General features: G+C 41.6%; 4 protein-coding genes across 9 annotated transcripts in view; 1 reads left to right on the top strand and 3 right to left on the bottom strand.

Moving 5' to 3' along the window:
* The window catches only part of gabrb3 (gamma-aminobutyric acid type A receptor subunit beta3), a 53,499-nt gene extending 48,042 nt beyond the window's left edge, over window positions 1-5,457 (top strand). The window contains exons 9-12 of one of the 2 annotated variants that reach the window (XM_079350175.1): window positions 351-595; window positions 2,274-2,354; window positions 2,716-2,748; window positions 4,172-5,457. In XM_079350175.1, coding sequence (XP_079206301.1) covers window positions 351-595; window positions 2,274-2,354; window positions 2,716-2,748; window positions 4,172-4,522 — 710 coding nt within the window. In that variant the 3' untranslated portion in view covers window positions 4,523-5,457. The remainder of the gene's footprint in view (window positions 1-350; window positions 596-2,273; window positions 2,355-2,715; window positions 2,749-4,171) is intronic. The other variant, XM_079350176.1, reaches the window with a different exon arrangement.
* An 8,140-nt stretch (window positions 5,458-13,597) lies between these two features.
* LOC306827800 (uncharacterized protein) lies at window positions 13,598-15,542 on the bottom strand. Its single transcript, XM_079349858.1, has 2 exons — window positions 14,192-15,542; window positions 13,598-13,754 (listed from the first exon to the last, which is right to left on the bottom strand). The coding sequence occupies exon 1, from the start codon at window positions 15,497-15,499 to the stop codon at window positions 14,306-14,308; it is 1,194 nt and encodes a 397-aa protein (XP_079205984.1). The 5' UTR covers window positions 15,500-15,542; the 3' UTR covers window positions 13,598-13,754; window positions 14,192-14,305.
* A 1,115-nt stretch (window positions 15,543-16,657) lies between these two features.
* On the bottom strand, window positions 16,658-18,902 carry LOC306828418 (uncharacterized protein). Of its 3 annotated transcripts, XM_079350889.1 has the most exons (3): window positions 17,565-18,902; window positions 17,030-17,129; window positions 16,658-16,870 (listed from the first exon to the last, which is right to left on the bottom strand). In XM_079350889.1, exon 1 carries the CDS (start codon window positions 18,870-18,872, stop codon window positions 17,679-17,681), a length of 1,194 nt encoding a protein of 397 aa, XP_079207015.1. In that variant the 5' UTR covers window positions 18,873-18,902; the 3' UTR covers window positions 16,658-16,870; window positions 17,030-17,129; window positions 17,565-17,678. The 3 variants fall into 3 exon arrangements, with proteins under 3 accessions (XP_079207015.1, XP_079207014.1, XP_079207016.1); XM_079350888.1 differs by having other exon boundaries at window positions 16,658-17,129; XM_079350890.1 differs by lacking the exons at window positions 16,658-16,870; window positions 17,030-17,129 and adding an exon at window positions 17,137-17,282.
* Window positions 18,903-19,895: 993 nt separating this feature from the next.
* On the bottom strand, window positions 19,896-22,997 carry LOC306827884 (homeodomain-interacting protein kinase 2-like). 3 transcript variants are annotated; one of them, XM_079349976.1, is made up of 4 exons: window positions 20,941-22,997; window positions 20,404-20,503; window positions 20,120-20,244; window positions 19,896-20,032 (listed from the first exon to the last, which is right to left on the bottom strand). In XM_079349976.1, the coding sequence occupies exon 1, from the start codon at window positions 22,789-22,791 to the stop codon at window positions 21,055-21,057; it is 1,737 nt and encodes a 578-aa protein (XP_079206102.1). In that variant the 5' UTR covers window positions 22,792-22,997; the 3' UTR covers window positions 19,896-20,032; window positions 20,120-20,244; window positions 20,404-20,503; window positions 20,941-21,054. The 3 variants fall into 3 exon arrangements, with proteins under 3 accessions (XP_079206102.1, XP_079206103.1, XP_079206101.1); XM_079349977.1 differs by having other exon boundaries at window positions 19,896-20,027; XM_079349975.1 differs by having other exon boundaries at window positions 19,896-20,244.
* Window positions 22,998-25,658: the final 2,661 nt, after the last annotated feature.

The following is a 25,658-nucleotide window of genomic DNA, read 5'->3' as shown; positions in this document are numbered from 1 at the left end:
CCATGTCCTTATTAGAATCACAATGGATTGTACTTCCGGGAAGAAAAAAAAAGATGTACAGTCTTTTTCCTTTTCCATCGTCCAAGTGTTTGTCTTGCTGAATAAAATGTTTCATAGTCACTGGTTTTCGGGTTGCTGGTTGGATTAGTTTCCAAGATTAGAAATGTAATTTATCAAATCAACATTTACGTAACAGAAGACACTGAATGCTTGCATTGACCCGACCAAGTTAATACAAGTTATTTAAAGTAACAAGCTCCATGTAATGTGTTTTAGAAACTGCAAACCTAGTTTTTTTGTTTTCAATTTGCAATACAGTGATTCATTTTCAACCTGTTTGTGTCTTCCAGGGATCACTACTGTCCTGACCATGACAACCATCAACACTCATTTGAGAGAGACTCTGCCGAAGATCCCCTACGTCAAAGCCATCGACATGTACTTGATGGGCTGCTTCGTGTTCGTCTTCCTGGCTCTGCTGGAGTACGCCTTCGTCAACTACATCTTCTTTGGACGAGGTCCTCAGATGCAGAAGAAACTGGCCGAGAAGGCACTGAAGGCAAACAGCGACTGGGAAAAGAATGAAAGAGCCAAGGTGAGACATTTTTTAGTTCATCTGAGAACCAAGTCACAGTGATCACTTCACAGGTTCACAATAACCAGCCCACGGTGTTTTAAAGGAGCAGCATGAAGGGTTCAATGTCATCGGGGATAAAGATCAAAGTCTCCCATTCAAATTAATCTGAGGTTCAAAAGAAAAATGTCAATAGCTGTGAAAAAACACCAAAGGTCGACTCAAGTCATTTTTTTCCGTTCTGAGCTACTGAAAATGTTGGACTGTCAACAATACCCTCTTATTTTGCTTCATATTTAAGCTACATTAAATTGAATTGTCCCAGTTCAATAAATAAATCCAAATTCAATTATAAACACAGCTCTCCATATGCTGACACAATCCTCGATTTAAATTCTAGATGTTTAGAAAACTATTTAAAATAACCATACAAAAGGAAATCTGTAGTGCTTTGTATTAAATATTCAGATTGAAAATGCTTGTTGTTACAACCTCTGACTGTTTATAAGAATTGATTATAACAAATTTAACGTGAAGCATATAAGCATCAGGTCTTATATTTTCAAGTTTGGTCTTTTACCTGATGCCATTTTTTGCTTGGGGGAGCAAATTTGGAGGTTAAATACACATTGCTCATCAGTCATATTAGTGGACAGGTCAGGATTACTACTTAACATTCATAGCTGCATGCTCTTCTTTAATGCCTATTTTCAACATTAAACTGGATGATAATTGAAATATTAAAATATGCGATGAAGAGCATAAACTTAATAAGAAGATGTTGACAGAGGTGACTTTACTTTTAACTTTAAAAAGAGTCAGTTTTTCACAGACATCTGTTACAGGGTCCATTTCTGCTATCATCATGCTGAGGGAGGGAAGCTTAAATGCTGTTATATGTGTTTTATCTGCTTTGTTGTACATCATATACATTAAGAACATTTGCTGAGTTGAATCACCACAGAGTGATTAACAACTAAATAAAGGTGAACAGTGACAAACTGGCCATATTTCAAGTTTAAACATAATTACATCAAACAGCAGCTAGCTTTACATTCAACCTTCGTCACTAAATATCCTAAATACCTGTGAGCCAGGAAGTGACAGATGCTTTATTATGCTGTAGCTGTGTTACATGATACTAAAGGAGCCAATTCCTTGCAGAAGTATTGTTAGCTATGAATACTTAATGTTAACAAATGCTGTTGCTAAAAGGTAGCTAGTGTGTTTTACTTCATGTGTATCATCAATTATCCTTTCAGTGGCTGATTAACCTTATAAAATTGAAACTGGTACCCAGCAGTATCACTGAACCAGCATTTGAGGAAGCTAGCCTGATGACAGAGGAACATAGCTGCTGTATGAAAACGTACAATTACATTACTCCGACAGGGATAGTCTCCCGCTGTGAGGTGAATGTGTGACCAAGATCAGGAGGGTTTCAGGAGCAGCCCCTGAAAACAGCTTTTGACTCTTTTAGGGTTTTTTTTTCTTTTTTTAGCAACGAGTAGAATCGCCCCCTGCTGGCCATTAGATGAAATGCTATTTAATGGTTCTTAGTGCACTGGCATCAATCTATTATTCAGAGAATGTTAGTTTAACCTTGATGTAGCAAACAGGAAGCTCAGACTTTTTCATCCTCACCTTCCTCTATGTGGCCAAAGCTCAAACAAATATGATTTTTGTTTCTCCCTGCTAGACCTTACAGGAAGGGGGAAATTGCAAGTCCTCGTCTCTTAAAATATCAAATCAGGTACAAGGGCGACGTCACTCACGACGGGTGAGTGTCTGTCTCTGCCTGCTGTGTCACATCTGTCAAACCTCCGCTTAAACTTTCCTGCTCCAAGGCAAAGTTTAAACGCCTCATTTACCAACTGATGATGTTTGATACTTGAGTCTGAGCCCACCATTTCTGCCATGACCGTCATATATAAGAGTATTTCCTCCTCCGTCCGTGGTGTTTTCATTGTTTTGATGTGTTCTCGTGGCCCTGCATTATATCCTGTAATGCAAGAGAAAACAAACCACCCTGTAATTAAGCATCTTTGTTTTGTCTTCATCAAACTTGAACATGAAATACCTACTTATAATCTGGCTCAGCGAGTAATTATATCTACTCTCTATTCTTTCCCAAACAAAAGCACACAGAACAAGGACTACAGGGACTCTCTCCAGTAAGTCGACAAACACTGACACATGATTATATCATTAAGCTTTTTTCATCTCGAGTCACATTTATCTATTATGTGTTCAGAGGGGAATTTTGTGCTTTTATAGATGAGCCCCCTTTTTGACATGCCTTGTTGCTGAAATGAACTTTGTTGTGTTATGATTCTGATTGTGGTAGTTGTTGTGTTTGTTGACGGAAATCCACCTCAGGCATTACAGACTTCTTTGACAAAGCAGTCATTTAACCCTGCACAGTAATAGAGTTGTTAATATGACCTTGACCTTATTGGTTAGTTTGTGTTTTTTTGTTTTCCTGAGTAACTATTTGGGACGCCGTCGTCACACAATGAAAAGAAGAAAAAAAAACCATCTAAAAGATGGAGGCATCATTGGACCAGTCACTCCTGTGTTCTTCAAGGTTAAATGAAAGGTTTTTTTTCAGTGGCTTTGAAGAGCTTGATGTCGCAGCTTGTTCTGGTCTAAGAGAAAAATATAATTTCCCTAGAGGAGGTTTTCTTATGTGAAGGTATTGTTTCTGTAATGTTACCAGACAATTTAAACAAGAATCATAATACTGTATGTAAGTGGACATTTTAAAGTATTAAAGTACATTTTAACCTGGCAGAACACAGGAATCGCTGGTCTTTTGCTGCCTGGATCTGTTTGTTTTCTTTTTTTCGCATTGTGTGACTGTAATGCTTAAATAGTTATTTCAGATCCACACCATAATAAAAGAAACAAACAAACAAACGAACATGTCCCGTCAGTGGCATACAAGCTACTCCCTTGTCCTGTGTGGTCAAATTTTGAAAAAGGATCTCACTCTAACAAAGACAAAATGAAGAGATCTTTTCCTTTATGTTTATATCTGTTGGGATTGATTTGGTTGTTTTTATTGAGACCCCTTAAATACCAAAAAAAGGGGCTCCAGGTCAACAAATACAACATTTGTGCTTTGATTTCTCCAGACACACAGGTCTGAGGTTTGAGGCGGATCTCCACATGTTGTTATGATTTTACATGATGGACATAGAGCTTTGTCTTTTATTAGCTGGCTCTGAAGTTTACAGCGTAAACACACGTTACCTTGTCACATTCTTTGTGTGCACACTGTTGTATATCTGTGTACATATTGGCCTCCATTTTTGCCACATAGGTCTGCATGATTTATATGTTTTTGTGTGGGCAGCAAAAGCTATCATGAGTAGAAGAGCCATCCTGTTCAACCTTGAGCTGATTTGTGAGCAATGTCTTTTGGAATAGGAAACCAGGTTGTGAAGGCTGCTCTCTGTTTCCCTGGCTGTAATCTGTCAGACTGTTGGAAAAAGGCAGCCCCCGGGCCCCGACACACGCTGTACATGTGTCATCAGTCACTAAAGCCTCAGTTAAGAGTCCATTTTTAACACTACTCCTGTCTGTTGTGCTTAGGTTGACACCCCGGGGAACATTTTGCTGACAACCTTGGAGATACACAACGAGGTGGGAGAGAATGAGATCACAACCACCGTGACCGAGACCCACAACTCCTCCTCCTCCACCTTGTACGACAACTCGGGGGTCCTGTACAGGAAGCCGAGCAGGCCATGCGAGTCAGCACGTTCCAGCGTGGACAGGAATGCATTTCCAAGGAAACCACGACTGCGGAGACGATCCTCACAGCTGAAAATCAAAATCCCAGACCTCACTGATGTAAACGCCATCGATAGATGGTCACGGATTATATTCCCCTTCTCCTTCTCCCTCTTCAACGTTATCTATTGGCTTTACTACGTCAATTAATGCGCAGATGATGATGTCTGTTAAACCCATTTCTGTCCTCTTCTTGTTTTTGCATGAAAGGATCATCCTTATGAACGTTTTTTTAATCACGCCGAGTGGGGACTGATCACAGATGTGACTGTGTGCATCCTTGTAAAGAAACAAGGAATTACCCACAGAACATTGATTTTGCAAAGACTTCAATGTACTTCAAAAAAACTGACTGAAGTCCCATGAAGACAATGGGCACAGTATCTAAGGAAAGAATCACAGCCTCTGTTTTCAATTAGTACAAGTGGAACCCATATGTTACTGGTTAAAATAACTTACTGATTATTACAAAACAGCTGACAAAGTCTGTCAATATGCCCATTAGAGCCCGATAAAGCTTTTAGGAGAAAAAAACAGAAACAAGTGGAAAAATGTACCAAATTGAAGCTGATTTAGTGTATTTTTGACCATACCTACAGATTGTGCACTAATTCAGTACCAATATGCCTATGCAAGGGAACTCAAGATGGCTGCTTCATTTTTCATATAACTTCATTATACTGTATGTAGCGTCATTAGAATCTGTTTCTAATGCGGTCCGACTTAGGCCTCAGCAGAGACGTTCTGCAACACGTGCTGCAGACAGTGCTAAAAGTATGGTGAACAATTCTTCACACCCTCTGCAGGACAAATTTATAATGACGGACTCAATGGCATTGCACCTTCTAAATATGTGCAGTTGCAAAAAAAACACTAATTCCTTAAGCCCTCTGAGGACACAAGAAAACCATCATGTTCTTGTGTCCTATCTGTCCAAACATATCAGAAATCAATATATTGGTTGGGCTCTAATGCACATTTTGACAAATATGGACATACATTTTTATAATAATAAATGAAAGACAAGTTGAAGCCTTTGGGAAATTCACACATTCCATTTTTTAAGTCAGTTGAATGGAAATGGCCATCACTTATCATCCAGTTAGCTACGCTAGGCTTAACAATTGAAATAGGGGTAAAAGCACTAAGGGCCTGATTTACTAAAGGTTTGCATGTCGTAAAACGTGTGAAAACTCGATACCACCTGAAAAAAAATGTGCCATCTGATCTTCTGACGGCACGCAGTGATGATTGGGTCGTTCATATGAGCAGAACAACACACATTGTCCATTTAGTACGTTTGCCTAAATGAAGATGCAGTATTAGCTTGGAAAATACTGGGAGGAGAAAACGCAAATAAGTTAAATTAGTACACACCTTGTGATTTACCAAGCCTGACAAAAACAACTGTGATTGTGACGGTGTTAGGGTGCTATTTATTTTTTATTTCACTTCAATAATCGTTAAAAAAGAAAAACACAACGATTAAACTTTTATAGCCAAACTGAACGTTCACAGCCACTGTAGCTTAAATAATTTCATTTCAACATTGACATTTATGTCTTTCTAGTTCCCTCTTTTCGCCAACATTACATTTCTCACTGGAGTTTTGGGGCGTCTCTCCTGCAGCTCGTCCCCTCCGGTGCGTTCCTCTCCATAGTGTGCTCGTCTCCTCCCTCTCCAGCCTCCTGCTGCTATGCTGTAGGGCTCTGGGAGTGGGGGACGTCACAACTGCTTGTACCCCAATGTTCATCCCCTCTTGGCAGGGCATTTATGGTGTATGTTTAATGCCAAGGGTTGCTTTTAAGCCAGATTTTCTTTTTGTAATTTTCAGATTGATTTGCTATAACTCAAAAATACATTTGCCTCTTCCACTGATACCTATTTTCTGCCTGCAGTCATTCTGCATTCCTACAAAACTCTCCATGACATAAAAACACACAAAAAAGCCTATTTAAAAAATACTTTCCTCCACACCTGTTATCATTCACGCAGTTTTTCTTACTTGATCACCGGCAAATCGCAAACCAACCAAACGTGCAATGTTTTGGCGTGAACGCGCAATTTAAAGTAGTACTCTTTCCTTGGGATCTTAGTAAATCATGCCCTAAGTGTAGGCCTATTTCCTAAATGCTTAAAAAAATCTTTAATCTGCCTTGGAGATTACACCACCAACTGTTCAGTGGTTGTGTTGACGTAGACATTGTGATGTGACAGGAAATTTAACGCTGTGTTTGAATGTCAAAAACGTTCTATCATATGGAGCCAAGGTTCTATAATGAAGAGAGAGATACTGATGGAATCAATACCAGCGATTTATACATCATCCTGTCACTGCCATCGATATATGTTTAGGAAATGTGCTTCTTTCTGCTGAGATTCAGATGAGAAGATTTATATCACTCAGTTGTAATTGAAAATGATCACGCTAAGAGCATCTGTGTTGCAAAATGTTGAAGATGTTTATGTCCTGGGTAAGGTTTTGTGTGTGTAGGACATTTAACAAACAAGATTTTATGCTGAATTTGGTGAATTATTGGTACCTGTAGGTTACCTATGGACAGAGCGAGGCTCGATGTTTTACATTGGTATCCAGTCTTTGGTCTAAATTACTAATCTCACTCTCACCATGTTCAAATACTTCAGATCCAGAAGTGACTGAAGGAATGGGGCTATTGAGGATGAAGGGTTAGTGAAAAGTTACAAGCTAACTAAAGGAGCTAGTTTGGTTAGCATGCTATGTTCACAACTCACTGCAAATGGTGTATATTTTTGGGAGGCTAAATTTAGCAAAGGTCAAAACAGTTTTTTAACAAATTTAAGCATATCTGACAAAAGACAGCAGAGCGAACTTTACACATAAGCGACTTGTTAAGCGACATGTTAGCCGTGGAACGTAAATTAGCCTACATCGTTACTCAAGACTCTGCGGTGAAATCCACGTCTATCACAGTCAAAGGATGGGCAATAAGTGTGGTATCACTCTTTTCATCTCACTCTGAAGAAAGTTAACAAGTTATCTTTTTCCATCACCATCTAATTATTTCTTTGACATTTACAATTAGACAGATGTTGTTGCTTTTCTGTATTCAAAAAGTGTCAAAATGTTACATTTCAAACAATGAATTGACAACGTGTGTCCAAAAAGGTTTCTTTTAACAGGGAACATGTCAAGTTTACACTCTTGCTCTCTTTATCATTTATCACATCAGACTGCTGTCACGTTTTAGATTTTGTGAAACACATACTAACACAGCATAAATCATATGGCCTTTCACTCAGACTGCATGTGGACTCAGTGTAGTTATCTTGTGTCATATTTTAACCTTCACATTTGTATTTCTTGAGGAGTTTTCATGTACATACTGTTTAGCCCATGCTTGTTTTCTGTCATACACATTAATTACATGGCCATGTTGTCAACAGTGTTTTCTCAGTGATTTCTGGCCTCGCTGTTCTGTTTGTCTTTATACATCGCTATCATTTCCTTTTTATGTTGTAATTATAAAGCACAATATCACAGCTTGTGATTATTTCCGTTCTTTACAGAGGAAGCAAGTTGATCATGTAAAATCTAACGAGGAAGAAGGGATTTGGTGAGTATGGTGCATCTCCAAAACAGCAACTGTTGGCATGCACAGTTCTCAACGCGCCATCTGCAGCGCTCGATAGAGCGGCGTAGGAGTGACGCCACCTGTCAGAGTCTATTCAGCTCTGAGACACCCATGTGCAGCCCCTGACAGAGCCCAACATCCCTTAACAAATCACAGAAAAACTCACAACTAATGAGCCAGCTTCACATTTTTACTGCGCTAAAATGATCTCCTTTTTAGAGCTGCTACCATTGCGTTCTCTCAGTTTGCAGCATTTAATTTAAAAAAGGAATGATTGATCATGTTTACAGTATTTGGTCTGATTAGTTATCGTCACAATCGGCACAAACTGTAGAGGGGTGGATTTCTTGTGTAACTCATCCGTTTTGATGTTATGAAGGATAAGAGTTTTGCATAGTTTGCAGGTGGCTGACCTGATCGACAGGCAGGAGCGATGTAACGGTTTGTTAAGAGGCTTAAAACCCGCCTCAGCTCCAGCTCGTAGTCTGTTGTTTGGTTGACTAAAAGTGAGGGTGAGACAGCATTTCCAGCACGTACCACCAGCAACCGGCTTCAAATCCTCTTGCATTAACCAATGGGTAACATCACTCAGGCTTATGTTAATGACATTGATGTCAATTTGAATTGCCCCCCGGGGACAAATAAAGCTTTTTGAATTTGAATTTGAATTTTCAGTAACATAGCTGGCTATGCAGCACAATAATAAGTGTAAAATATTCATGTTTTTTTTCTTGGACCTTGATTTGAATTTAAGATTATTAACAGCCTTTTTGCAAGTTCAAACAGAAATTACAAAAACCAATAGAGCGAAGCGAAGCGAGCTGAATCCAATAAACGGTTTGATTCTTGGTTTCTCCACTAAGCATATCCAGGTGTTCTCTGACCACTATTGAATTTAAAACCTCTCCTGAAGCTGTGCCGTCAGTGTGCTACATAGCTGAAGAAATGGGAGGACAGCAGTAGCTCAATCCGTAGGGACTAATCGTTTGGGTTGACTTGGAGGCTTGCCGGTTAAAGTCCAGATATAGAAAAAATGGAACTTGGTCTGTTGAGATGCCCTTGGGCAAGGCACTGAACCCCCTAGAGCTCAGGGGGCGCTTCCAGGGTGCAGCCACAACACTCTGTTGAATCCTACCATGGTGCTGATTGAATTTAGGCATAGCTGGTGCAAGAAATTGATGATGTAATTTAGGTTCTTTTAGGACAGCTTCTTTCCTTACCGAGGAGTTGGCAATACTCTCACTTTTTAGATACATATGTACTGATCTAATCTTACATCGTGATGTGTAAAAAGCCCTCATCAATTAGTAAAGTAATCAATCAAATGAAATGAGTGCAGCAGGGAAACTAGTGGTTAGCCAATCAGCACCATGGTAGGATGTATAATGTTCTTATGCTGGGTCAGAACGAGAGCAAAGTTGTAAACGAAAAGATGAATATTTTTTAAGAAGATGGTTTACATTCTCATAGCTTTCAGGTTTTGATCCACATCTTGGTTTTTAAACACAATTGTGATGGGTGGATGACTCAATTAAGCCTCAATGTGGCGGATACACAGAGATGGAACAGACAGTAGGGGCACACACAAAACCACTATTTGTATCATTGAATTAATATTATAATTAAATATATTTTATTCAAAATCTGTCATGATAAAAAAATCACTATAATAATCCTGTTATGGCTTTTTTTTTCCAGCATTCTTTCATATTTATGCTGAGAAAAAAAGTTGTATTTCTTGAAACATGGAGAATTAAATGATTCAGCAAAAACATGGCATGGTCAAGTTTCAATTATTTATTACATTTTTTATTGTTGAAATTAATAATACTATTAATTTATTGATGTGAAAAGGTTGTCAATTGGAGTGAAAGAAATAGACAATCTTGTCTATTTCTTTCACTCCAATTAATAACATGGACAATTTAGAGTTACCAAGTAACCTAAGGGCATGTCTTTGGGCGGTGGGACAAACTGGAGCACCCGGAGAAAACCCACCTATGCACGAGGAGATCATTCAAACTCCACACAGAAAAAGGACCGTGTCAAACTGAGGACTTGAAACAGGAACCTCCTTACTGTGAAGTGACGGCACCAGCGTGCACATCTGACTCAAACGATGGAACCAGATGTTGACAGTATCCAGCCGGCCCTGCGGGAGAAGAATTGATAAGTATCTGCAATCATTCCGACAACTTTCCCAAAGAAGCCGACGGTTTTAGTTTTCCTCTCTGGCTGGATCTCAGCATCTTCAGAGTCTGCAGCCAGGGTTGCATTTCCACTCTGAAGCCTCCTGTGTGGGGTCATAAAGCAGGATTGGAAGGTCTTCTTAATGAATGCGATGGCTCCTCTGAAGCAGCCGATGTTCTCTGTTTCTGCAGCTTGGAATGCGTTTTCTCTCTGGACACTGCAGATGTCCTCTTCAATGTCCGTCATATCGATGGAGACTTCAGAACAAGACGGTTTCTGACTTTCTTCAGGAATGTCTTCTTCAATGTCTGCCATATCGATGCAGACTTCATGACTGGCGGGCGGCTGATTGGTTTCAGGGACACCCTCTTCAGTGTTGGTCAGATCGCTGCAGACTTCATGGCGAGCGGGCAGCTGATTGATTTCAGTGTTCTTCACATCATTGCAGACTTCATGATGGGTGGGCGGCTGATTGACTTCAGGGACGCCCTCTTCAGTGTTCATTACATCATTGCAGACGTCAACACCAGAGTTCTGAGGAAGGCCGCTAGTTATGAATGGGTGCTGCATGACCTCCTGGGGTTTGATGCGCTGTTCTGGGTCCAAATGCATCATCCTTTTAATGAGGTCTACTAACAGGGCGTGATCACTGTTGTGTCCTCTGTTTGCTAACATCAGCTCCTCAAGGTCACCTAGACCACTCAGCCAAAATGGCCTTGTGTCTTCAGGTCGGATCCCTGTCTCATACTCGTATTGATCCTGAGACTTCAACCTCCAGCGTGGTGAGTCCTCACGATCATGATTAAAAAAATCTTGAGTGGCCGGTCCTTGGTCTAACACATGGTCTGGAATCGGACCCTGAGTTGCAATGATAAAGCTTAGGACATCGTAGTCTGTTTTGCCAGGGTAGATAGTGTATCCCACAGCTAGTTCTGCTGCTGTCAGACCCAGAGACCACATGTCGATGGCCTCATTAAATTGGCTGTACAGACACACCTCTGGCGCCCGGTACCAGGTGGTCTGCACGCACATCCCGAGCTGAAAATCAGAAATGTAATTCGCCAGGCCAAAGTCAATCAGCTTGATTCTGATTGGCTTCTGGTGGCGGTCCACAACCATGACATTGTCCGGTTTGAGATCTGCATGCACTACACCAATGGAGCTCAGATGTGAAAGAGCTACAGACAGCTGATATAGCACATCTTTAATCTCTGTCATTGGCAGAGTCCCCTCCGGTCTGTCCTCCATATAATCATGAAGACTTAGGTCTAGCAGCTCGAAATTCAAGCAGATGTTCTTCTTAAAGAAGAAAAAGCCGTTCCATTGAACAATGTTACTTTTTTGTGGATCAAGACAACGCAGCTCCGTCAGGATCTTTATCTCTTGTCTTGCCTGTTCTAAAATATCAGGGTTGTTTTTGTTGACCTTGATGGCAACACTCTTGTTAGTGTTGATGTGGCGACATTTTGCAACAACACCAAAACCACCCTGCCCGAGGAAGGCCTCCACCTTGTGGCAGTCTCCGAGCATGCACCCGTCGTATAACTGCATCTCTGATCGTCCTCTAGTGGTCATGTTTACGGATGATACGTTCAGTTTTGAATCCTTAATCCTAAACAAGAAAGTTGTTGGATGCTGGTGCTCCTCTCAGGTTGAAGATCCGAAATGATTCGTGACTGACTTCTGACCCTCATTTATAAACTTTCCTGTGACGTCCTGTGACATCATTGGATTCTCTTTTTCCTTTGATCTCTACAGCGGTGACATCACTGGTTTCCATTTTTTTTAAATAAAGATTTTAATTTCTTTGTGTTGCACGGTTGCTATGAAGACAAGTTGCATTAAACAAAACAAGACAATACTAAACATCAGATTTTTTTTACATGCACTTGCAGATATGTTTAGATCAGGTGAAGTGAATGAAGACATTTCAATAATTACAACGCATTTCAGAAAACACACCTGCACAGGTTCAAATGCTCCTCATGGTTAATTGTAACGAGTGGAATTAATGCACACAAGGATTGTCAACACTAACTATAAATCCAGGTCTAATTAAATTGTTATTGGAGTGTAACAAAGGTAGATTTCTCCATTTGTTTCTCACCTTGTAGTCTTTAAATTCTCACCTGAAGAACCTTGAGGCTTTAGTGAGCCATAAAAGCAATTGAAGAAAAACTTGATGGGCTTAACTTTGAAACAAGAGGAACATAATTAGACAGAGGCAGTAAAATGTTTTTGTGTATAATAAGACAGCTTGAATATTGGTACATTCTCACAGGATAACGAATCGACATGAGGGACATTAAAACTGCTCCAACAACAGCTGTGAAGGGGTGTAATCCTCTGAGAGCGGCGGACAAAAACCCACATCTCATCTCCAGGTCCGTTAGGGGAAAAGAACCTGCAAAAAATGTTGATCGCACACTCACACACATTACAGTCACAAACTAGTGGTTAGCCAGTGAAGGATATAAGTTGGTATTGAAGGATAAAAGTTGCTATTTCATCCTTTTCCTAAATGTTGTTAATAGAAATCTGACTCCTCTAAATAATTACCTCAAATCTCTCTGCGCATTCTTTTGATGGGATGAGAGGAATGACTGGAGGCGTCTCTTTCAGGTTAACAGAGTTTATTAACCCGATGAATCAAGAATAGAAGTTACAGAGTCTCTGGGTTCAACACTACGCGTCCCTGACAACAGACAGATGCTGGATCAGTTCACGAAGTCTGAGCCCCGACTATCTTTCCCTGAACCCTTTTATACATTAGACAGAGAATATCTAACCAAATAATGCATTCAAGAATGTGCGGTTTCCTTCCTCCGATTGGGGCAACTTCCAAATTATGCGTCTTCGGATGAGTGGTTCCCCTTTTCTCATTGGTGCATCTACTCCCGAATCCTTTCACCATCTGTAGGGGAAGACACATCCTGCCTGGCCTGTTTCTTATCACAAGAAAGACATCTAGTCTAGTAACCAATTCCTTTTAAGGAGAAGACAATTTAGGTAATTAAGAATCAAGACTCACTCAACCTATATAAAAGTGGATGAGTAATTAACTGTTCAGGGCCTTAAACTAAACCTATGTTTGAGTTGGTGAGTGATTCAGTTTAAAGGGCCGCATCAAACACATGTTGGAATGTGCACTCACTTCTGCAAGCCCTCTTCACACAAACACCTTACTGAAAAGTATGGCAATTTTATTAACACACAAAAACCTGGAATAAAACATGATAAAATAACTGGTATAATATAAATGTAAGCGAACATCATTCAAACTGTAAATATCAAACCTTTCCTTTGGATCGGGTGATGAAACTTTATTGCAGTAAACACATTGATTATAAGCAGAAAAAGGCCTAATATTCTATCACCAATCAGCACCATGGTAGGATGTATAATATTCTCGTGCTGGGTCAGAACGAGAGCAAAGTTGTAAACGAAAAGATGAATATTTTTTAAAAAGATGGTTTACATTCTCATAGCTTTCAGGTTTTGATCCACATCTTGGTTTTTAAACACAATTGTGATGGGTGGATGACTCAATTAAGCCTCAATGTGGTGGATACACAGAGCTGGAACAGACAGTAGGGGCACACACAAAACCACTATTTGTATCATTGAATTAATATTATAATTAAATATATTTTATTCAAAATCTGTCATGATAAAAAAATCACTATAATAATCCTGTTAGGGCTTTTTTTACAGCATTCTTTCATATTTATGCTGAGAAAAAAAGTTGTATTTCTTGAAACATGGAGAATTAAATGATTCAGCAAAAACATGGCATGGTCAAGTTTCAATTATTTATGATTTTTTTTATTGTTGAAAATTAATATTACTATTAATTTATTGACATGAAAAGGTTGTCAATTGGAGTGAGAGAAATAGACAATCTTGTCTATTTCTCTCACTCCAATTAATAACATGGACAATTTAGAGTTACCAAGTAACCTAAGGGCATGTCTTTGGGCGGTGGGACAAACTGGAGCACCCGGAGAAAACCCACCTATGCACGAGGAGATCATTCAAACTCCACACAGAAAAAGGACCGTATCAAACTGAGGACTTGAAACAGGAACCTCCTTACTGTGAAGTGACAGCACCAGCGTGCACATCCGACTCAAACGATGGAACCAGATGTTGACAGTATCCAGCCGGCCCTGCGGGAGAAGAATTGATAAGTATCTGCAATCATTCCGACAACTTTACCAAAGAAACCGACGGTTTTAGTTTTCCTCTCTGGCTGGATCTCATCATCTTCAGAGTCTGCAGCCAGGGTTGCATTTCCACTCTGAAGCCTCCTGTGTGGGGTCATAAAGCAGGATTGGAAGGTCTTCTTAATGAATGCGATGGCTCCTCTGAAGCAGCCGATGTTCTCTGTTTCTGCAGCTTGGAATGCGTTTTCTCTCTGGACACTGCAGATGTCCTCTTCAATGTCCGTCATATCGATGGAAACCTCAGAACAAGAGGGCTGCTGGCTTTTTTCAGGAATGTCTTCTTCAATGTCTGCCATATCGATGCAGACTTCATGACTGGCGGGCGGCTGATTGATTTCAGGGACACCCTCTTCAGTGTTGGTCAGATCGCTGCAGACTTCATGATGGGTGGGCGACTGATTGATTTCAGGGACACCCTCTTCAGTGTTGGTCAGATCGCTGCAGACTTCATGACTGGCGGGCGGCTGATTGGTTTCAGGGACGCCCTCTTCAGTGTTGGTCAGATCACTGCAGACTTCATGATGGGTGGGCGGCTGATTGACCTCAGGGACCCCCTCTTCAGTGTTCTTCACATCATTGCAGACGTCAACACCAGAGTTCTGAGGAAGGCCGCCAGTTATGAATGGGTGCTGCATGACCTCCTGGGGTTTGATGCGCTGTTCTGGGTCCAAATTCATCATCCTTTTAATGAGGTCTACTAACAGGGCGTGATCACTGTTGTGTCCTCTGTTTGCTAACATCAGCTCCTCAAGGTCACCTAGACCACTCAGCCAAAAGGGCCTTGTGTCTTCAGGTCGGATCCCTGTCTCATACTCGTATTGATCCTGAGACTTCAACCTCCAGCGTGGTGAGTCCTCACGATCATGATTAAAAAAATCTTGAGTGGCCGGTCCTTGGTCTAACACATGGTCTGGAATCGGACCCTGAGTTGCAATGATAAAGCTTAGGACATCGTAGTCTGTTTTGCCAGGGTAGATAGTGTATCCCACAGCTAGTTCTGCTGCTGTCAGACCCAGAGACCACATGTCGATGGCCTCATTAAATTGGCTGTACAGACACACCTCTGGCGCCCGGTACCAGGTGGTCTGCACGCACATCCCGAGCTGAAAATCAGAAATGTAATTCGCCAGGCCAAAATCAATCAGCTTGATTCTGATTGGCTTCTGGTGGCGGTCCACAACCATGACATTGTCCGGTTTGAGATCTGCATGCACTACACCGATGGAGCTCAGATGTGAAAGAGCTACAGACAGCTGATATAGCACATCTTTAATCTCTGTCATTGGCAGAGTCCCCTCCGGTCTGTCCTCCATATAATCATGAAGACTTAGGTCTAGCAGCTCGAAATTCAAGCAGATGTTCTTCTTAAAGAAGAAAAAGCCGTTCCATTGAACGATGTTACTTTTTTGTGGATCAAGACAACGCAGCTCCGTCAGGATCTTTATCTCTTGTCTTGCCTGTTCTAAAATATCAGGGTTGTTTTTGTTGACCTTGATGGCAACACTCTTGTTAGTGTTGATGTGGCGACATTTTGCAACAACACCAAAACCACCCTGCCCGAGGAAGGCCTCCACCCTGTGGCAGTCTCCGAGCATGCACCCGTCGTATAACTGCATCTCTGATCGTCCTCTAGTGGTCATGTTTACGATGATACGTTCAGTTTTGAATCCTTAATCCTAAACAAGAAAGTTGTTGGATGCTGGTGCTCCTCTCAGGTTGAAGATCCGAAATGATTCGTGACTGACTTCTGACCCTCATTTATAAACTTTCCTGTGACGTCCTGTGACATCATTGGATTCTCTTTTTCCTTTGATCTTTACAGCGGTGACATCACTGGTTTCCATTTTTTTTAAATAAAGATTTTAATTTCTTTGTGTTGCACGGTTGCTATGAAGACAAGTTGCATTAAACAAAACAAGACAATACTAAACATCAGATTTTTTTTACATGCACTTGCAGATATGTTTAGATCAGGTGAAGTGAATGAAGACATTTCAATAATTACGACGCATTTCAGAAAACACACCTGCACAGGTTCAAATGCTCCTCATGGTTAATTGTAACGAGTGGAATTAATGCACACAAGGATTGTCAACACTAACTATAAATCCAGGTCTAATTAAATTGTTATTGGAGTGTAACAAAGGTAGATTTCTCCATTTGTTTCTCACCTTGTAGTCTTTAAATTCTCACCTGAAGAACCTTGAGGCTTTAGTGAGCCATAAAAGCAAATAAAGAAAAACTTGATGGGCTTAACTTTGAAACAAGAGGAACATAATTAGACAGAGGCAGTAAAATGTTTTTGTGTATAATAAGACAGCTTGAATATTGGTACATTCTCACAGGATAACAAATCGACATGAGGGACATTAAAACTGCTCCAACAACAGCTGTGAAGGGGTGTAATCCTCTGAGAGCGGCGGACAAAAACCCACATCTCATCTCCAGGTCCGTTAGGGGAAAAGAACCTGCAAAAAATGTTGATTGCACACTCACACACATTACAGTCACAAACTAGTGGTTAGCCAATCAGCACCATGGTAGGATGTATAATGTTCTCATGCTGGGTCAGAACGAGAGCAAAGTTGTAAACGAAAAGATGAATATTTTTTAAAAAGATGGTTTACATTCTCATAGCTTTCAGGTTTTGATCCACATCTTGGTTTTTAAACACAATTGTGATGGGTGGATGACTCAATTAAGCCTCAATGTGGTGGATACACAGAGCTGGAACAGACAGTAGGGGCACACACAAAACCACTATTTGTATCATTGAATTAATATTATAATTAAATATATTTTATTCAAAATCTGTCATGATAAAAAAATCACTATAATAATCCTGTTAGGGCTTTTTTACAGCATTCTTTCATATTTATGCTGAGAAAAAAAGTTGTATTTCTTGAAACATGGAGAATTAAATGATTCAGCAAAAACATGGCATGGTCAAGTTTCAATTATTTATGATTTTTTTTATTGTTAAAATTAATATTACTATTAATTTATTGACATGAAAAGGTTGTCAATTGGAGTGAGAGAAATAGACAATCTTGTCTATTTCTCTCACTCCAATTAATAACATGGACAATTTAGAGTTACCAAGTAACCTAAGGGCATGTCTTTGGGCGGTGGGACAAACTGGAGCACCCGGAGAAAACCCACCTATGCACGAGGAGATCATTCAAACTCCACACAGAAAAAGGACCGTGTCAAACTGAGGACTTGAAACAGGAACCTCCTTACTGTGAAGTGACGGCACCAGCGTGCACATCCGACTCAAACGATGGAACCAGATGTTGACAGTATCCAGCCGGCCCTGCGGGAGAAGAATTGATAAGTATCTGCAATCATTCCGACAACTTTCCCAAAGAAGCCGACGGTTTTAGTTTTCCTCTCTGGCTGGATCTCAGCATCTTCAGAGTCTGCAGCCAGGGTTGCATTTCCACTCTGAAGCCTCCTGTGTGGGGTCATAAAGCCAGATTGGAAGGTCTTCTTAATGAATGCGATGGCTCCTCTGAAGCAGCCGATGTTCTCTGTTTCTGCAGCTTGGAATGCGTTTTCTCTCTGGACACTGCAGATGTCCTCTTCAATGTCCGTCATATCGATGGAGACCTCAGAACAAGAGGGCTGCTGGCTTTCTTCAGGAATGTCTTCTTCAATGTCTGCCATATCGATGCAGACTTCATGATGGGTGGGCAGCTGATTGATTTCAGGGATGCCCTCTTCAGTGTTGGTCAGATCGCTGCAGACTTTATGATGGGTGGGCGGCTGATTGGTTTCAGGGACGCCCTCTTCAGTGTTCTTCACATCGCTGCAGACTTCATGGCGGGCGGGTGGCTGATTTGTTTCAGGGACCCCCTCTTCAGTGTTGGTCAGATCGCTGCAGACTTCATGGCGGGCGGGCAGCTGATTGATTTCAGGGACGCCCTCTTCAGTGTTCATTACATCCTTGCAGATGTCAACACCAGAGTTCTGAGGAAGGCCGCTAGTTATGAATGGGTGCTGCATGACCTCCTGGGGTTTGATGCGCTGTTCTGGGTCCAAATTCATCATCCTTTTAATGAGGTCTACTAACAGGGCGTGATCACTGTTGTGTCCTCTGTTTGCTAACATCAGCTCCTCAAGGTCACCTAGACCACTCAGCCAAAAGGGCCTTGTGTCTTCAGGTCGGATCCCTGTCTCATACTCGTATTGATCCTGAGACTTCAACCTCCAGCGTGGGGAGTCCTCACGATCATGATTAAAAAAATCTTGAGTGGCCGGTCCTTGGTCTAACACATGGTCTGGAATCGGACCCTGAGTTGCAATGATAAAGCTTAGGACATCGTAGTCTGTTTTGCCAGGGTAGATAGTGTATCCCACAGCTAGTTCTGCTGCTGTCAGACCCAGAGACCACATGTCGATGGCCTCATTAAATTGGCTGTACAGACACACCTCTGGCGCCCGGTACCAGGTGGTCTGCACGCACATCCCGAGCTGAAAATCAGAAATGTAATTCGCCAGGCCAAAATCAATCAGCTTGATTCTGATTGGCTTCTGGTGGCGGTCCACAACCATGACATTGTCCGGTTTGAGATCTGCATGCACTACACCGATGGAGCTCAGATGTGAAAGAGCTACAGACAGCTGATATAGCACATCTTTAATCTCTGTCATTGGCAGAGTCCCCTCCGGTCTGTCCTCCATATAATCATGAAGACTTAGGTCTAGCAGCTCGAAATTCAAGCAGATGTTTTTCTTAAAGAAGAAAAAGCCGTTCCATTGAACGATGTTACTTTTTTGTGGATCAAGACAACGCAGCTCCGTCAGGATCTTTATCTCTTGTCTTGCCTGTTCTAAAATATCAGGGTTGTTTTTGTTGACCTTGATGGCAACACTCTTGTTAGTGTTGATGTGGCGACATTTTGCAACAACACCAAAACCACCCTGCCCGAGGAAGGCCTCCACCCTGTGGCAGTCTCCGAGCATGCACCCGTCGTATAACTGCATCTCTGATCGTCCTCTAGTGGTCATGTTTACGGACGATACGTTCAGTTTTGAATCCTTAATCCTAAACAAGAAAGTTGTTGGATGCTGGTGCTCCTCTCAGGTTGAAGATCCGAAATGATTCGTGACTGACTTCTGACCCTCATTTATAAACTTTCCTGTGACGTCCTGTGACATCATTGGATTCTCTTTTTCCTTTGATCTTTACAGCGGTGACATCACAGGTTTCCATTTTTTTTAAATAAAGATTTTAATTTCTTTGTGTTGCACGGTTGCTATGAAGACAAGTTGCATTAAACAAAACAAGACAATACTAAACATCAGATTTTTTTTACATGCACTTGCAGATATGTTTAGATCAGGTGAAGTGAATGAAGACATTTCAATAATTACGACGCATTTCAGAAAACACACCTGCACAGGTTCAAATGCTCCTCGTGGTTAATTGTAACGAGTGGAATTAATGCACACAAGGATTGTCAACACTAACTATAAATCAAGGTCTAATTAAATTGTTATTGGAGTGTAACAAAGGTAGATTTCTCCATTTGTTTCTCACCTTGTAGTCTTTAAATTCTCACCTGAAGAACCTTGAGGCTTTAGTGAGCCATAAAAGCAATTGAAGAAAAACTTGATGGGCTTAACTTTGAAACAAGAGGAACATAATTAGACAGAGGCAGTAAAATGTTTTTGTGTATAATAAGACAGCTTGAATATTGGTACATTCTCACAGGATAACGAATCGACATGAGGGACATTAAAACTGCTCCAACAACAGCTGTGAAGGGGTGTAATCCTCTGAGAGCGGCGGACAAAAACCCACATCTCATCTCCAGGTCCGTTAGGGGAAAAGAACCTGCAAAAAATGTTGATTGCACACTCACACACATTACAGTCACAAACTAGTGGTTAGCCAATCAGCACCATGGTAGGATGTATAATATTCTCGTGCTGGGTCAGAACGAGAGCAAAGTTGTAAACGAAAAGATGAATATTTTTTAAGAAGATGGTTTACATTCTCATAGCTTTCAGGTTTTGATCCACATCTTGGTTTTTAAACACAATTGTGATGGGTGGATGACTCAATTAAGCCTCAATGTGGTGGATACACAGAGCTGGAACAGACAGTAGGGGCACACACAAAACCACTATTTGTATCATTGAATTAATATTATAATTAAATATATTTTATTCAAAATCTGTCATGATAAAAAAATCACTATAATAATCCTGTTAGGGCTTTTTTTACAGCATTCTTTCATATTTATGCTGAGAAAAAAAGTTGTATTTCTTGAAACATGGAGAATTAAATGATTCAGCAAAAACATGGCATGGTCAAGTTTCAATTATTGATGATTTTTTTTATTGTTGAAAATTAATATTACTATTAATTTATTGACATGAAAAGGTTGTCAATTGGAGTGAGAGAAATAGACAATCTTGTCTATTTCTCTCACTCCAATTAATAACATGGACAATTTAGAGTTACCAAGTAACCTAAGGGCATGTCTTTGGGCGGTGGGACAAACTGGAGCACCCGGAGAAAACCCACCTATGCACGAGGAGATCGTTCAAACTCCACACAGAAAAAGGACCGTGTCAAACTGAGGACTTGAAACAGGAACCTCCTTACTGTGAAGTGACGGCACCAGCGTGCACATCTGACTCAAACGATGGAACCAGATGTTGACAGTATCCAGCCGGCCCTGCGGGAGAAGAATTGATAAGTATCTGCAATCATTCCGACAACTTTCCCAAAGAAGCCGACGGTTTTAGTTTTCCTCTCTGGCTGGATCTCAGCATCTTCAGAGTCTGCAGCCAGGGTTGCATTTCCACTCTGAAGCCTCCTGTGTGGGGTCATAAAGCAGGATTGGAAGGTCTTCTTAATGAATGCGATGGCTCCTCTGAAGCAGCCGATGTTCTCTGTTTCTGCAGCTTGGAATGCGTTTTCTCTCTGGACACTGCAGATGTCCTCTTCAATGTCCGTCATATCGATGGAGACTTCAGAACAAGACGGTTTCTGACTTTCTTCAGGAATGTCTTCTTCAATGTCTGCCATATCGATGCAGACTTCATGACTGGCGGGCAGCTGATTGGTTTCAGGGACGCCCTCTTCAGTGTTCTTCACATCGCTGCAGACTTCATGATGGGTGGGCGGCTGATTGGTTTCAGGGACGCCCTCTTCAGTGTTCTTCACATCGCTGCAGACTTCATGGCGGGCGGGTGGCTGATTTGTTTCAGGGACCCCCTCTTCAGTGTTGGTCAGATCGCTGCAGACTTCATGGCGGGCGGGCAGCTGATTGATTTCAGGGACGCCCTCTTCAGTGTTCATTACATCCTTGCAGATGTCAACACCAGAGTTCTGAGGAAGGCCGCTAGTTATGAATGGGTGCTGCATGACCTCCTGGGGTTTGATGCGCTGTTCTGGGTCCAAATTCATCATCCTTTTAATGAGGTCTACTAACAGGGCGTGATCACTGTTGTGTCCTCTGTTTGCTAACATCAGCTCCTCAAGGTCACCTAGACCACTCAGCCAAAAGGGCCTTGTGTCTTCAGGTCGGATCCCTGTCTCATACTCGTATTGATCCTGAGACTTCAACCTCCAGCGTGGTGAGTCCTCACGATCATGATTAAAAAAATCTTGAGTGGCCGGTCCTTGGTCTAACACATGGTCTGGAATCGGACCCTGAGTTGCAATGATAAAGCTTAGGACATCGTAGTCTGTTTTGCCAGGGTAGATAGTGTATCCCACAGCTAGTTCTGCTGCTGTCAGACCCAGAGACCACATGTCGATGGCCTCATTAAATTGGCTGTACAGACACACCTCTGGCGCCCGGTACCAGGTGGTCTGCACGCACATCCCGAGCTGAAAATCAGAAATGTAATTCGCCAGGCCAAAGTCAATCAGCTTGATTCTGATTGGCTTCTGGTGGCGGTCCACAACCATGACATTGTCCGGTTTGAGATCTGCATGCACTACACCGATGGAGCTCAGATGTGAAAGAGCTACAGACAGCTGATATAGCACATCTTTAATCTCTGTCATTGGCAGAGTCCCCTCCGGTCTGTCCTCCATATAATCATGAAGACTTAGGTCGAGCAGCTCGAAATTCAAGCAGATGTTTTTCTTAAAGAAGAAAAAGCCGTTCCATTGAACGATGTTACTTTTTTGTGGATCAAGACAACGCAGCTCCGTCAGGATCTTTATCTCTTGTCTTGCCTGTTCTAAAATATCAGGGTTGTTTTTGTTGACCTTGATGGCAACACTCTTGTTAGTGTTGATGTGGCGACATTTTGCAACAACACCAAAACCACCCTGCCCGAGGAAGGCCTCCACCCTGTGGCAGTCTCCGAGCATGCACCCGTCGTATAACTGCATCTCTGATCGTCCTCTAGTGGTCATGTTTACGGATGATACGTTCAGTTTTGAATCCTTAATCCTAAACAAGAAAGTTGTTGGATGCTGGTGCTCCTCTCAGGTTGAAGATCCGAAATGATTCGTGACTGACTTCTGACCCTCATTTATAAACTTTCCTGTGACGTCCTGTGACATCATTGGATTCTCTTTTTCCTTTGATCTCTACAGCGGTGACATCACTGGTTTCCATTTTTTTTAAATAAAGATTTTAATTTCTTTGTGTTGCACGGTTGCTATGAAGACAAGTTGCATTAAACAAAACAAGACAATACTAAACATCAGATTTTTTTTACATGCACTTGCAGATATGTTTAGATCAGGTGAAGTGAATGAAGACATTTCAATAATTACGACGCATTTCAGAAAACACACCTGCACAGGTTCAAATGCTCCTCGTGGTTAATTGTAACGAGTGGAATTAATGCACACAAGGATTGTCAACACTAACTATAAATCAAGGTCTAATTAAATTGTTATTGGAGTGTAACAAAGGTAGATTTCTCCATTTGTTTCTCACCTTGTAGTCTTTAAATTCTCACCTGAAGAACCTTGAAGCTTTAGTGAGCCATAAAAGCAATTGAAGAAAAACTTGATGGGCTTAACTTTGAAACAAGAGGAACATAATTAGACAGAGGCAGTAAAATGTTTTTGTGTATAATAAGACAGCTTGAATATTGGTACATTCTCACAGGATAACGAATCGACATGAGGGACATTAAAACTGCTCCAACAACAGCTGTGAAGGGGTGTAATCCTCTGAGAGCGGCGGACAAAAACCCACATCTCATCTCCAGGTCCGTTAGGGGAAAAGAACCTGCAAAAAATGTTGATTGCACACTCACACACATTACAGTCACAAACTAGTGGTTAGCCAATCAGCACCATGGTAGGATGTATAATATTCTCGTGCTGGGTCAGAACGAGAGCAAAGTTGTAAACGAAAAGATGAATATTTTTTAAGAAGATGGTTTACATTCTCATAGCTTTCAGGTTTTGATCCACATCTTGGTTTTTAAACACAATTGTGATGGGTGGATGACACAATTAAGCCTCAATGTGGTGGATACACAGAGCTGGAACAGACAGTAGGGGCACACACAAAACCACTATTTGTATCATTGAATTAATATTATAATTAAATATATTTTATTCAAAATCTGTCATGATAAAAAAATCACTATAATAATCCTGTTTGGGCTTTTTTTACAGCATTCTTTCATATTTATGCTGAGAAAAAAAGTTGTATTTCTTGAAACATGGAGAATTAAATGATTCAGCAAAAACATGGCATGGTCAAGTTTCAATTATTTATGATTTTTTTTTATTGTTAAAATTAATATTACTATTAATTTATTGATGTGAAAAGGTTGTCAATTGGAGTGAGAGAATTAGACAATCTTGTCTATTTCTCTCACTCCAATTAATAACATGGACAATTTAGAGTTACCAAGTAACCTAAGGGCATGTCTTTGGGCGGTGGGACAAACTGGAGCACCCGGAGAAAACCCACCTATGCACGAGGAGATCATTCAAACTCCACACAGAAAAAGGACCGTGTCAAACTGAGGACTTGAAACAGGAACCTCCTTACTGTGAAGTGACGGCACCAGCGTGCACATCTGACTCAAACGATGGAACCAGATGTTGACAGTATCCAGCTGGCCCTGCGGGAGAAGAATTGATAAGTATCTGCAATCATTCCGACAACTTTCCCAAAGAAGCCGACGGTTTTAGTTTTCCTCTCTGGCTGGATCTCAGCATCTTCAGAGTCTGCAGCCAGGGTTGCATTTCCACTCTGAAGCCTCCTGTGTGGGGTCATAAAGCAGGATTGGAAGGTCTTCTTAATGAATGCGATGGCTCCTCTGAAGCAGCCGATGTTCTCTGTTTCTGCAGCTTGGAATGAGTTTTCTCTCTGGACACTGCAGATGTCCTCTTCAATGTCCGTCATATCGATGGAAACCTCAGAACAAGAGGGCTGCTGGCTTTCTTCAGGAATGTCTTCTTCAATGTCTGCCATATCGATGCAGACTTCATGACTGGCGGGCGGCTGATTGGTTTCAGGGACGCCCTCTTCAGTGTTGGTCAGATCACTGCAGACTTCATGATGGGTGGGCGGCTGATTGATTTCAGGGACCCCCTCTTCAGTGTTGGTCAGATCGCTGCAGACTTCATGATGGGTGGGCGGCTGATTGACCTCAGGGACCCCCTCTTCAGTGTTCTTCACATCATTGCAGACGTCAACACCAGAGTTCTGAGGAAGGCCGCCAGTTATGAATGGGTGCTGCATGACCTCCTGGGGTTTGATGCGCTGTTCTGGGTCCAAATTCATCATCCTTTTAATGAGGTCTACTAACAGGGCGTGATCACTGTTGTGTCCTCTGTTTGCTAACATCAGCTCCTCAAGGTCACCTAGACCACTCAGCCAAAATGGCCTTGTGTCTTCAGGTCGGATCCCTGTCTCATACTCGTATTGATCCTGAGACTTCAACCTCCAGCGTGGTGAGTCCTCACGATCATGATTAAAAAAATCTTGAGTGGCCGGTCCTTGGTCTAACACATGGTCTGGAATCGGACCCTGAGTTGCAATGATAAAGCTTAGGACATCGTAGTCTGTTTTGCCAGGGTAGATAGTGTATCCCACAGCTAGTTCTGCTGCTGTCAGACCCAGAGACCACATGTCGATGGCCTCATTAAATTGGCTGTACAGACACACCTCTGGCGCCCGGTACCAGGTGGTCTGCACGCACATCCCGAGCTGAAAATCAGAAATGTAATTCGCCAGGCCAAAGTCAATCAGCTTGATTCTGATTGGCTTCTGGTGGCGGTCCACAACCATGACATTGTCCGGTTTG

The sequence above is a fragment of the Symphodus melops genome (assembly GCF_947650265.1).
Source record: "Symphodus melops genome assembly, chromosome: 8".
NCBI lineage: Eukaryota > Metazoa > Chordata > Actinopteri > Labriformes > Labridae > Symphodus > Symphodus melops.
The sequence above is the reverse complement of the archived record's forward strand: the minus strand, read 5'-3'. Positions and strand labels throughout refer to the sequence as shown.